This window comes from Dendrobates tinctorius, unplaced genomic scaffold (genome assembly GCF_039654945.1).
Source record: "Dendrobates tinctorius isolate UK_male_01 unplaced genomic scaffold, ASM3965494v1 ptg000174l, whole genome shotgun sequence".
Lineage (NCBI taxonomy): Eukaryota > Metazoa > Chordata > Amphibia > Anura > Dendrobatidae > Dendrobates > Dendrobates tinctorius.
In genome coordinates this window covers 2,392,015-2,406,122 of record NW_027361841.1, presented here as the reverse complement: position 1 = coordinate 2,406,122, position 14,108 = coordinate 2,392,015, and the positions used below count along the sequence as shown (strand labels likewise).

At 40.9% G+C, this 14,108-nt stretch overlaps 1 protein-coding gene across 3 annotated transcripts in view; it reads left to right on the top strand.

Moving 5' to 3' along the window:
- Window positions 1–14,108, top strand: part of FRMD4A (FERM domain containing 4A) — a 598,990-nt gene that overhangs the window by 572,836 nt on the left and 12,046 nt on the right. For all 3 annotated transcript variants that reach the window (XM_073551276.1, XM_073551277.1, XM_073551279.1), the window contains 6 exons: window positions 2,293–2,415; window positions 4,834–5,062; window positions 5,662–5,718; window positions 6,464–6,701; window positions 7,405–7,572; window positions 8,525–9,384. In XM_073551276.1, coding sequence (XP_073407377.1) covers window positions 2,293–2,415; window positions 4,834–5,062; window positions 5,662–5,718; window positions 6,464–6,701; window positions 7,405–7,572; window positions 8,525–9,384 — 1,675 coding nt within the window. The remainder of the gene's footprint in view (window positions 1–2,292; window positions 2,416–4,833; window positions 5,063–5,661; window positions 5,719–6,463; window positions 6,702–7,404; window positions 7,573–8,524; window positions 9,385–14,108) is intronic.

The following is a 14,108-nucleotide window of genomic DNA, read 5'->3' as shown; positions in this document are numbered from 1 at the left end:
AATGTCAGAGAGGCCCAGCGCCTGCGCACTGCAGTACTTTACTCTGCCCTCAACTGGGCAAATCAGTACGCCTATGCAGGAGCGCGGCACCAAGCAAGCAAGCCGCGGCAAGCAGCCCATAACTTCTTAAAAATGGCGGCCCAGCGGGAAAATGCCCGGTTGGGTAAGTGGCCAATCCGGGCCTGTACAGCACCATGGGATCAATAGTGCACAAAAAAAAAAATAATAGTAAAAATTGCCAGAACTTACACTAGAAAATCTCTCTTTTTACTTGGAATTCCCAAGTATAGTACTGGAAAATGGGCTTACTTTATTGCCAAAAAAATTAGTATTTCTTTTTTAAAAGTTAGGTGAAGAACCTCCTTAAGCAATAAGTTATTTCTCTATTTTCTTCCTCCCCTTCCTTGCAGTAAACTGCTGTGTACATGCCCACTAGCAAAACTGTGGAAAGGAGTAGCAGCAGAGGGAAACTATGGGATGGCTATAACTTGCCTGAAATGACACAGAGACTAGGATGTAAGAAACTTGTACCATTTCTAGTCCTAATTTAAGAATGAGAAGTGAAGCATTTTTTTGCTTTTTGCTTTCTCTGGTTAATGGTCATGTGTTAATATGCACTTACATTGTGCATACACATTAACTTACTTTTCTCAGTTCAGATTTGTTTTTTATTCATTTCATTGTGCATTCAGTGCATATATGGGTGTGACCACCCTCTTTCTGAGCTGGGAAAGCCATCTAGTCTGGCCTACACTGTTACTAGTGGTTCAGCCGCTCGACCCTTGTTCACATTCACGCCACTTGGCAAGTGAAAAGGTTTTAAATACTAGAGTAGGGACTGTCCCACAAGGGTTGCCGTGACGTGGCGGGATGGCTTGTACATTATTTTGATCAAAATTATGTTTACTACATACCCTTATTATTATTACCTTTATGCATTATTTGCTTACTGTTAACGATAGCTATAACTTTCATGTAACCCCCCCCCTTTTCATGTACAGCACCATGGAATTAATGGCGCTATATAAATAATAATAATAAAAAAGTGTAAGGATCTTAATTCAGACACACCGGACGGATCCTTACACTTTTGTTTAGCCACATTGGTTGTGCTGCCTCTTTGTTTTTGGCCTTGAAGTCAGGATGATTTGCCAGTTGTGCCCCCAGTTGGGATGTACTGCTATTTTTTGGATCTGTGTATAAATAGTATTCTGGAAATATACAGTAAATCATTATATTAGCCATTCATCCATGTGATCATTAGAGTAGTCAGAAAAAGTCTACAATTGCATCACTGCAACAAGTCAAAACAAGATAATAATGCTGACGACTATTAATAACCAAATTTCTCTAATTGTTTCACTGCCAAATCATTTACAACAAATCAAGAAATGTTTAATTTAAGTCTTTTTTCCAACTATGTAACTAAATTGCTAGGATTAACGTCGTAGAAATCCTTCTCCACAAATATTTTATTTCTCGCCTACTGCTATACATACAATGTAGCACAGTTTGAATCAGACTTTTCTGTGTATTCCATAGGCTGGATATTGGGACTGTAGACAAAGAGGACAGGTATACACATGCCCTGAGTGCAGGGCTACCAATAACCCAATCTATTTTGGCAAAGATATTTCTATTTGGGTGTAGGAGTGTGACCTGAACCTTAGCGTGGTTTTGCATTGCATTTAGGTACCTGAACCCTCTACAGAATGGGATTAGAACGTATGCACCAGCGGGGCTGAAGACTATTATGGTGCTGGCAGAGCGAACGTGAGCTCTGGCATGCATTATCTTTGGGCATGTACCCCTACTGGAGGCATACACTCAGACATAGTAGACTGCATCTGGGTATCCACCTCCAGTAGGTGTATGGGCTCAAAAATGAAGCACGGCAGAGCTCACGTTCGGTCTGCCAGCACCATTATAGTCTATGGCCCCATCAGCACATACATCTGAATCCCGTTTTGCGGGGGGAAGGGGGGTTCGGACGTAAGGCCTCTGAACAGGTGCCTAAACACAATGAGAAATCACCCTTACTTCCAGGTGAAGGGAAAACCTAGCAACAAAAAAAAAAAATTAAAAAAAAAACCATAACTACGGTCTTTTTAGTTTATTTCTTCCATTGACCTTTAGATTATTCATTAATTAATACTTAAAAGTTAATACAAAGGGGTAACATTTTTTTATTAAATATGCATTATAGTAGCCTTTATCATATAGCCATATTCTGGAGAATTATCTAATATCTCAGTCCTAGAATTTATTAAATGTTGTGTCGTTTTTTTGTAGGAGCTTACAGGCAAACTGCCAAGAGAGTATCCATTAGATCCAGGAGAGGAGCCTCCTGCTGTGCGACGGCGAATAGGAACGTCATTTAAACTGGATGAACAAAAACTACATGCAAAAGGAGAGGTGAGTCCAAATGGGATGTACCGACTATAATGGTGTCTGATGAGATTTTCTGCCAGATAAGGCAGAAGTACAGGAAACCGTAAATATTATAATTGCTCTTTAATGTAGACCGAGCAATATAGTTTTGGCAAATGAAGTGATTGATTTATGGGAACCTGTCACACTCTTACATATGAAAATTATCAGTTTGGCTGTTTTAGGCACATAGCCCATTTTTCTATATGGAAGTAGAGTTAACAAGTTCCCTATGATAAGTCATAATATTTCCCTATTATTTCACTTAATTGGACTGTTAGTAGCCGTTTTGTTTCCTCAGATGCGCTAACGATCTTTGTACCTATCATATTCCTTTTGTGGATGGTACTAAATTCTGTACAGCCTTTGACTGCTGGTCTTGGTTGATGTGTATATGCATTCATTGAAGGATTCGCTCTGATTCACAATGCTGTGGATCAGTATTTATTTATAAGTGGCTCTGCCCATAATAACAAAAAGAGGAGACTTTGTGAAGATTAGGAATGTCTTCGAGGATGTGTATTTATCCATGTCATGGGTGGGTTTTGTTTTAGATCTCTGGACACTCAGTGCCAGGTTATGGTGTTCTGCAACACAGCTGTGATTGTCTCATATTACTAACTATGGGGATTTCGTATTGGAGTGAGAAAATACTTTGTCTTTACTCAGCCACCCACTGAATCAGATGCTAGCCCCATGTTCTTGGCACTGAGTCATCTGTAGCTAGGCTGCTTCAACAAAAAACTGGCCAGTGATTCAGAGTAGAAGCAACAGAACGGTTTTGTTCTTGCTCACATTGTATGCTATAGGACAATAAACCTTGTCTCTGACCAAGAACATCATCTTCATAGACTAGATTACCCTTGCTTCAATGAGAAATAGGGTGCTTTCACACTGCGTCCTGGATCCCATTTGTTGGGCTTGTCAGGGCTTGTATCCAAAACCCCTCCAAATCTGTATTCGGATGTATGCGCCGATGGGGCCATATAGTATGATGGTGCTGACAGAGTGAACATGTCCTCTGTCGTACATCATTTTTGGGTGTATGCATCTACTGGAGACGGACACCCAGACACAGTCTTAAAAAACGGTGTGAAAACAACCTTAGTCATACGGAGATCTGCTTTGTGCTGGTTTGTCATAGGTTTATATTCCTATCTCCTCTTTCCACCATTCTCTGGGTCAATGAACTGAACCACGTCTGGAAAAACAACTTAAGCTGCTTTTAGGACAAGAATTTGTAAGAAGACCATTGTCTGGAGTGACTTATGAGCCTCCAGACATCTTTGCTATTGTTGCGTTTCCTGAGCATTATACAGTTTAATCAGATTTCTAGACAAGATAGATTGCAGATAGAACCAGGATCTAACATATTTCAGATTAGTAATGATATTGTACAGAACTGTGGTCGTTTATTGGAGGCTGCTTTTTCCATTTTTTAATAGATGTTTCTTGCTCCAGATGCACATTACGGCTGGCCATGTAGTCTTCTACTCATTCACAAGTCATACTTCTGTTACAAAACTTTTTTAGATGCTTCAAAAAGCTCTTCTCTATTATTGTAATTCAAACATTCCTTTGATTTTCTATGGGAACAGGGATCCTAAACTGGATCCTCAAGTATAGATAGAGGAGAACAAATACTATGTTACTGACAATATTATTGTGCGCATGTAGTCACGCAACAAAGTAGCATGTGTAAATGATATTGTTCATATCATTAATTTTTATAACACATATCATGTAAACTTCTTGCCTATCCACGGGATAAGTGATTTAAGTGTATGAATTCTAGGGGAGGGAGTCTGACCTCTAAGCCCCCATTGATCCTCAGAAGGCCAGTCCCTATGTAAGTAACGCTGTGATCTGCACACTTGACCACTGCTCCATTTCAACGCTTGAGCCCCCGTTATCCAGTGGATAGACTAAATGTATTTAGTATGTAAACTCTTTACGTTAAATTTTTTATATATATATTTTAAAAAAACTGCCTTTGCCTAAAAAGGTTACCAAAATGCAGCTTTTTATGTTTTGTTTGATGATTAAGGAGTTAAAGAGAAAAAAAGTGGCTTAAGGTGTTTTCCAAGATATGTGCTCATAACTCTGTGATGCGTTTGAACCTAACCTGAAATTAAAAGCGCTTTTATCCCTGTTTCATTTAGGGAGATGAAGGAAACCATGTGTGACTCATGAGAATTGTGGTCACATTACTTGGACTGATGTATGAATGTGCAAGCAGCCTAAGTATAGTTCAGCTTGCAGGGTGGTAATTTCACTAAATGAACTTGCATAAGATGGAAAGTGCTTTGGTAACATAAATTACACTAAAACAGTTTGAATATTTCTGAATGTGAATAAAAGATTTGAGAATCTAGACGAGTAACATTTGAGATTTTGTCTTAGGAAGTTGAGCTGGAACGTCTCGAGAGAGAGTTTGCCATTCAGTCCCAGATTACAGAGGCAGCTCGTCGGCTGGCCAGTGATCCTCACATAAGCAAAAAGCTAAAGAAGCAGAGAAAGACCTCATACCTCAATGCACTAAAGAAACTACAGGAGATTGAAAACTCTATTAATGACTATCGGATCAAGTCTGGAAAGAAGCCTACGCAGAGGGCATCCTTAATCATAGATGGTGAGTGTGAAGGCCCCGTTACATTTAGCGATGCACCAGCGATCCCGACCATGATATGACCCGGTCAGGATCACTGGTGCATCGCTAAATGGTCGCTAGTGAGCTGCTAAACAGGCAGATCTCACTAGCGATGCAGCAGCGGTCGGCGGTCGTACTCCCCCGTCAAATGCGGCGAGGGTGACCATCTTCCGCATGCGTCCATGGCTCACTCGTCGGCGCCAGCAGGAAGCCGGTGACGAGAAATGGACCAGACCGATCTCGCGCGATCAGCGATAGCCAGCGGGGGGGCCGGTCGGAGGTATCACATGTAGCGATATCGCTGCTGCATCACAAAATTGGTGACTCTTTGGCGATATCGCTATGTGTAAAGGGCCCTTAATACCCAAACCTATGTGTAAATCTCTTCATGTACGAATTAATGATTATTATTTTTTAAATATATGGTTTATTTGACACTTATAAGGAACAGAAATGTAAATGGACAGCAAGGAAAGTCCCGTTATCTGAAACAAGCTAGTACTTTTAGGTAAAGAGTGTAGGTGAGCATGTTGGACAGGTCAATTAACTTTTACTTTCCTATGGTTTACATTTTCTTACAGAAGCAAACCTCGGCAGTGAGGACAGTTCTCTATCTGATGCCCTCGTACTTGAGGATGGTATGTGTTTTACAACATTGTGCAATTGGGTGTAGAAACTATGGTTTAGGTTGTAGCTGTATTAATCTTTAAAATCTGTATTTTATTGAAAAAACTGCCCTGTTTATGGTAAATTCTGTTGCTGAATACATAATTTTAATATCTGCATTCCTCCAGGCTGCCATACTGCAGCAATAGCAACTGGTTCATACAATATAGCCTGTTTTCTGTGGCTGGAAAATACAGGTAGATAAGGCTTACTTATGGCACCCTCTGGCTACACCTTATGCCGTATCCAAGAAACTTTTTTTTAGTTAACCTCCTGTAGCAGCATATGTATTTTTGAGGAAATGAAAAATATTTTCACTTCACTTGTTTAAACTGTACAACCCCTTTATCACCTATAGAAAATACAGGTGTTCACTTGCTGATCAGTGGGTGTCCGACACCTTGAACTCACACCTATTGGCAGATTGGGGAATATTTATCCCTGGTGGGGCACATATCTCCATTACAAAATGGAATTGCAGCTCTGATGCACAACAGCCGCTCCATTAGTTCTCTATGGGGCCTCCGAAAAAGTAGAGCGCAGCACTCTACAGCCCCACAGGGAATAAATAAAGAGGTGTTCGCACTGGTGCTCCATTCTAACTTCTGGAAAAAAAAATTCTGCTGTGGAAAGAACTTGCATACATGTAAATATAAACTTTTATGTTTAGGTCTAACCTTACTGTGCTTCTAAACATATCCTGTTTTCCATATGCAGAAGATTCTCAGGCCCCCAGCATCATGTCTCCTATGCAGTCCCCTCATAAAGGCCTACCACCCAGACCTCCGTCACACAACAGACCACACCCTCCGCAGTCACTGGATGGACTAAGACAGTTGCACTACCAGAGAAATGACTATGACAAATCACCCATAAAACCTAAAATGTGGAGTGAATCTTCCTTAGATGAACCCTATGAAAAATTGAAGAAAAAATCATCACATAGTCATTCCAGGTAACAACTACTTAACCTTATTTTTAGGCTCCCCATGTTGGCTGGAGTTGAGTGAAAATCTTCAGCTCCCCGCTTATTCAGCAAGCTATAGCACTTACCGAATAAGGTACAGCGGGAACCCGGCTTCCTGGATCACGCCGGCTGAACAGCTGATCGCCGCCGCAGCTGCATGTGTCGCGGCTGTGTCATAGTCACAACACAATTATGGAGAGCCTGTGTGTTGGGCTCTCAATGCATGAACTGTGTCTGTCACACAGCCGCGACACATGCAGCTGCGGCGGCGATCAGCTGTTCAGCCGGCGTGATCCAGGAAGCTGGGTTCCCGCTGTAGCTTATTCGGTAAGCGTTATAGCTTGCCAAATAAGCGGGGAATCGAAGATATTCGCTCAACTCTAATGTTGACTATCTGTATTTCTTTGTATGTTATCAGAAATGTTGGAAAAAAATTTGTATCTATTATTCTTGATGCCAATTTTATTAAAAGTTTTCCCGTTGAATCTGTGTTCATTCTAGCATGGGTAAGCCATAGAGATTGTAGTTTCCAAGAGAAAAAGGTCGCACTCTGCGGGATAATGATGAATGTTTATTGACACTGAATTACATGTCACGTCGGAGATGTGAAAGAGAGTGTGTCAAATGGCTGACAATTAAGCCATAGAGATGTTCCAGACATTGATATAGTAATAGTATATTTCCATTGCAGCAACCACAAGAGGTTTCCTAGCACGGGCAGCTGTTCAGAAGCAGGTGGGAGTAACTCTCTTCAGAATAGTCCCATCAGGACCCTCCCTCACTGGAATTCTCAGTCCAGCATGCCCTCCACCCCAGACTTACGAATACGAAGCCCACATCATTATGTTCATTCAACTAGGTAATGTATGTTAATTCTCAGTGATGAATAATGAACTATGTGACACTAGTTACTTGTATATGAAGATGCAGCAGTGCCTTCCTTCTACCACATTAAGTGGCTATGAAGTCCTAATGTCCTGGTCAATTAAATAGTAGACATTTATATCTAGTGATTATGGATTCATTACTTAAATGTCTGGCATGACTGTACAATGTTTATTAACTGCATTGTATTCTTACTGTAAAGCTCGTTCAGATGAGCATATAAATTCGACATGTGCTATCTGATTTTAGATCCAATAGTACATGGGAGAGCACAACTACCTTTGTTAGGCAACAGGGCTGAGCAGATGACTGATTTTTCTCATGGACTGAGTGTCCATGTGAAAAAAAAAATTGCAGCATGCTCAACTTTGGTCCGATTTATTAGTCAGACACTTGCACGTCAATAACAAGCAGCTCCCGCACTCGTCCTCTATTCGGATGAGCACAGTTGCATACATGCCTGGTCTTGGTATATTACACACACACGGATGTTAAGAAAAATTTATTAAATTAGATCGACTATGTGGGAGTTTATAAAAATTACTTGCCCTGTCTTATATTATTTAATTGTCATGTGGTGTCTGCTAAAAGCATCTAGTAGAAGAAGCAATTAGCAAATTATTCCTTCATCGCATAGAGCATTTTATTCTGCAACGTCATAAAGCGCTATGAACCCGAACGTTCCTAGTTTTGTTTTTTAATCTTACAAGCCATAGCTGTTTTCAGTCACTACCATCTTGTAAGGCAATAAGATAACTGGATTGTGGCTTGATTTAGAAGTGCTAGCCAAGAGAAGCCTATTCATTCGTAAGAAATATGTAGCGGGGGATGAAATGACAGAGTAATTAGAGGCTGCACATTTTGGAGAAAATATTGATGGCGTTTGTTTTTTGTGATCTAAATAAGCAATTGTTTCTACTTGACAGATCTGTGGACATCAGCCCTACCAGACTACATAGCTTAGTACAGCACTTTAGGCACCGCAGTTCCAGCTTGGAGTCACAAGGAAAGCTTTTGGGCTCTGAAAATGAAACAGGGAGTCCAGATTTCTACACCCCAAGGACTCGTAGCAGTAATGGTTCTGACCCTATGGATGACTGCTCCTCCTGTACAAGCCATTCCAGTTCTGAACACTATTACCCAGCACAGATAAATCCTAACTACTCAACACTGGCTGAGGACTCTCCCTCCAAGGCCAGGGAGAGACAAAGACATAGACACAAGTCTAATGGTAACCTTGTATCCTCCAATTCAGGGAGCATGCCCAATCTGGCTGCTAGAAATGGGACTGGACACCATGGGGTATACCTGCATAGCCAGAGCCAGCCTTCATCACAGTATAGGATAAAAGAGTACCCTTTGTACATTGAAGGAAGCTCAACGCCTGTTGTTGTGCGGAGTCTGGAAAATGACCAAGAGGGACACTACAGTGTCAAAGCACAATTCAAGACGTCAAACTCGTATACTGCAGGAGGGATGTATAAGGAGAACTGGCATGGGGATGATACCGTAGACTCTGTGAGGCTCACCCCTTCTCGCTCTCAGATTGTAAGGACTCCATCACTTGGCAGAGAGGGCCATGATAAGGGCTCAGGCAGGACTGTGGTGTCTGATGAGCTGCGGCAGTGGTACCACAGGTCCGCCTCATCTCAAAAGGAGCACAACAGACTTTCACATACTAGTTCCAACTCATCTGACAGTGGCTCTCAATACAGCACATCTCAAAGCACCTTTGTGGCACACAGCAGGGTAACAAGAATGCCTCCAATGTGTAAAGCAACAACAGGTAAGACGCGTTCCCCAACATAATTGTATATGAATGCAGCTTGTTCACTAGTGATGTCTGACTATGATAAAGGAGGGTTGAATTTGTGAATGCGGAACCATCCAGACAGTGCACGGAAACCCCGTCATAATCTTTAGAGGAGGTTTTTTTTTCCTTTTATTTCCATGACCTGAGCTGAAGCTGCTATTTCTGTCATCCAGCAGGTGGTGTAACATCTTTGCACACAATTGTGAATACTTTTTTTTTTTTTTTTTTTTTTTTTTATAATTATGTCTTACCTTCTATATCTAGAGTAGTAGTGTGGGAAATTTGTAAGATCCGAAGATTTGCCTTTTATTTTCACCAGCTTTCCCAAGTGGGTGGTCTGCTGTACTGCGTGGTTAGCATGAGCACATTCCCATGCCAAATTTCAGTGTATTCTCTATACATTCTATTGCGAGCGGAGTAGACAGGATGTGCTCAGCCTGTTGGCTCGGGATCCTACAGATGTTCTTCTGACACTAATCATGTTCTGTTATCAATTATTTCCATCATTGTTTCTATCCAGATATTTTAACTTTGATTTTACTTAGCTCTTACTTTTTGGAATATTTCTTTGGCACAAGGGTATCATTTGTATTTTATGCATGATCTATTTACGTGCTACACTAATTAAGGTCATGGTCATGGCTGGCACAACCACGTGGATGCTATCACAGAAATCCAAACGGATTTCATACTTTTTTTTTTTTTTAACAATACTTTTCTTATAGTGGTTGTGCTATATACATACAATATGCCCTGAACGGTGATGTGACAACATTATGGATTACCTGCTATATTAGGTGCTCCAATGAATGCACTAATTAGGTATGGTGTTCGATGTTTTTCCAGTATAAGATACTGTAGTTACTGTTTGCTGAGATCAGGAGCCAAACTCCCAATATGTCTGCTTCTCAATACTGCAATTTTATGTCACGAAAAAGCCAATGATGCAACCATAGCATCTGTTTCTGGATAAAAGGAGTTTTCTATATGCATACACAGTTATACATACAGTATATATTTACTTATGATGTGTTTTGGTCCGCCAGCTTGTATAGATATCAATTAATCCACCAATAAATGTTTCCTTCAATATCCTAATTATGGCCATAAACTTTCCATAAAAGTCGGTAATCCCCATATTTTGGATTGTCGACAATCTTCTGAACCCCCCAACGCGTCCTGATGGCAAATGTCATTGAGCATGTTGAAAGATAATATTTTAGATTGCTAGTGGCTCATCTTCAGGAAGCACAAATAAAGGGGACTGTTTTCCTTATGGCCAAAGCGGAGTGTTCACTTTAGGTGGAGTCAGGAGAAATGGCTAACAGCTGAAGTAGCATATGTATGACCAGGCTGGGCAACAGAAAGATAATGCAGCTGGCAGTGGCAATGTATTCTGAGCCCAGGGCAGGACACCTCATGGAAATCTGTAAGGTACCAGCTGATATTTTTCATTTGCTGGGGAGATTTTCTTTGGAAACCTTATTTTGATTTACTATGATGACTGCAGTTGTTAAGGATGATAAAATCAGAGGGAGGCCCAAGCACTTATTACCAATTACGAATAGCAGAGCTTCTAGTTATTGTTCAGTATTTTCGGCTCCAGTAGTGTATTTCAACATTATATTGCTTTGAAATTGAGGTTCCTGCCGTGCTTTTCTGTCTGTTTCTTTTCAAAGGCTGCCTAGAGGCGGCTGATGAATGTTAACTAGATGTGAAGCGGAACACAAAACTTCATAACTAATATCTCCATGGCAACCCTGTATACCCGCTCATTCATTCTCTTTGCATGGTTGAATTGGAGCAAAGGTGATGATACACAGATTGTACTGTTTGTCTTTACCCTTCTTATAAGACATTGAAAACTGAATCTGTGATTTTTACCTTTTATCCTCACTAATATAATGAGTTGCATTTTTACCCACCTCCATCAGGGAGGAGAATGCACCATAGATGATGATGCATGAGCAGGTATCACTCTGATATGTTTGATTGCTTGGGGAGAGATCCAAGGGCTCCATAGCAAACCGTAGGTGCTACCATGATGCATATTGAGTAGGGTTAAACTGCAGGTAAATAGCATTAAAATCACTGCCTGTCATGGGGGGCGGTGCAGGGATTGGTTCCCGGTACTTCGATTGACACACTGCGCACACACCAGCAGAGCAGGATATGTGCAGAGAAGGATGACAATCAACATGCCAGGAATGATTACAGACACACTTACTTTATAGTGACCGGTGACTACAACAGCTCCCCGCACCGCCACTATGGTTGCGCGCAAACGGCCACAGGGAGAATATAAAGTCATTTTTTTCCTGAAAATGCTGCCCAGTATGACAGCCAGGCATGATGTTTAATGCTATTTAACTGCAGATAAACACCATATCTGGATGTAAGTAGAAAGAGTCCTAGAATAAAATACTTTGACAACGCCTTTTTCCTGGAGTAAAAATGGTTCTAATAATGACTATTTTCGCCTAATTCGTTAATTTGCACTTTTTTATATTTACTGAGTTTTATCTGTTTTGTTCTTTTTATTTTTGATCTGCATTATGGTCTTGATTTTCCTTATTCAGATATTTTAGCCCAATTCATCATTTGTGACTTTTTGAAATGTCGCCTACTTTTTGCATACCGTAATTGTGCTCCATTACCCGAGTGGAGGACAAATTTTGTCTTATTTTATTTTTACGCAGTCAAAAACTAATGTGCGATATTTTAAAGGATCACGTGACTTTGTGCTTTTAAAAAGGCGGAAACAGGGTAAATAGAAAAAAATAAACGCATCTTTGTTTTTGTGCAAAATTCATCAATTTGAGTATGCCATTTTGAAGAATTTGGTGCAAAAATGGTAATTGGTATCATAACGAAAAAAAAGAAAATAAAAAATAATGCAAATGATGAATCTGCGCCTAAGTACGGTATACAAAAGTCTCCAGTTTCCACTGAATTCACATCCATTAAAAATTGAAGCATGGTTTAGTGAATCACTATTTTGACTGTCATTGGTAATGACTGATATGCAAACTGAACATAATCTCTGCACTTTGTCTTCTCATAGTTAGGTCTAGGGTTTACAAAAAAATGTTTTTGCATGCCAGATGTGCCCTTTTACCTGAAGGAGAGCATGCATTTCCTGCAAGGAAATTGGTCTTTAAGTTTCCTGGGAAAGTAGTTTGGGATATGTGTAAAGCCAAACATGTAGGTCAGAATCTTAATTAAGTGAATGAATTGTAGTTTAGATATTAATCTCATTGGAATTTCCAGCTAGTTTCGTATATCAAAAACATAACAAAAGTGCATAGCCCTGGAGAGGAAGCTGACGTTGTAAATGACCCTGTTTTCAGTCTTTTAGAAGATCTATTAAAATTTTACAATATGGCACATAATAATAATAACCTCCAGGGATTATGTTGTTGGGTTGATGTGCTGCCTGTAATTTGGTGAGAATTGTTATAATTCTACACATTTCCATCTGTTTCTGGCTGCTCAAGCTTGTACATAAAAGATGTAAGGTATTAGAGGCCACGGTTGATTTTAATCATATTTTAATAAAAACCATATTGGCACTCTAGATTTGGGATTGCCCTTGCAATTGCAGATATTGCACACATCACTATGCATCTTCGCACAAGGTTAAAATTGCGATACTAAAATTGTGTATCCATACACATTTCATGCTATAAAGGCCCCTGTGAAGGAAACGCACCTCGTCACCCCACCTGACGTCAATATTACAGGATCAGGTGTTAAGGCTTCCCCACTTTTTCCGACTTGGTGATCTGCACCCACTCAGGACACTTTGTGTAAAACTGTACCAATTTGTCATTGACACACTCTGTCCACACGGGCACAGGGAGTGAGAGGATGTGGCTCACGCTGACACTGACATGACACGACACAACACTAGCCCACAACCCTGAGAGGCCCCTTTCATTTGCCTCAGTGAAAAAGTGCCTGGTCAGCCCAGTAAGACTGCTGCCAGTTCCTCGATCGATATATGCCTGGTCTGGTAAAAGGGTTATAACCAGCCAGAAACCAGCCCCAGGAGCATGGAAAATTACATTGCAAAACGGACATGTGGATTCGTGGATCGAGTTTAAAGATTAGCCCAAAGTTAAATTATATATTTAATTGCCTTAAGGACACACTAGACAATACACTATGTATACGATGGATACACAAATACAATGGTCAGACTGTGGTAGGACAAAAGGTATAAGCAGAATATATGTCTATTATTGGGTGATGTTAGATCATGGGTGCGTTGTGCCACATGGGCAGCCAGCTGGGTCCTAGGTCCTTCACACCACATTACTTGACTGACCCCCCCCCCCCCCCCCCCCCCTTTCGAAGTGGACCGCCTGCATCAGAGAGAGAGAGACAGACCACATGGACTTACAGCTGCTTTTATCCCCTTTGGGTCACTCCGCTACTGCCCTCTGGGCTGAACTTAAATCCCCTCCCTTGAAGGTTTGTAGCTAAATCTCCCAAAATCTATGAAAGATCATAACTCCTTTCAGGACGGTCTTAGGGCGTCGGTTCTGGTGCCATCTTTTCTGGCCTGGCCCCTGCTACATGTGAAGACCAAACACAGCTTTACTACCTGGCTTCTACAAGCTGTTCTATGTATCTCCATACCCTGGGTGCTAGAACGGATCGAGATCGAGACCCTGGAAGGCATTCAGTCTGGC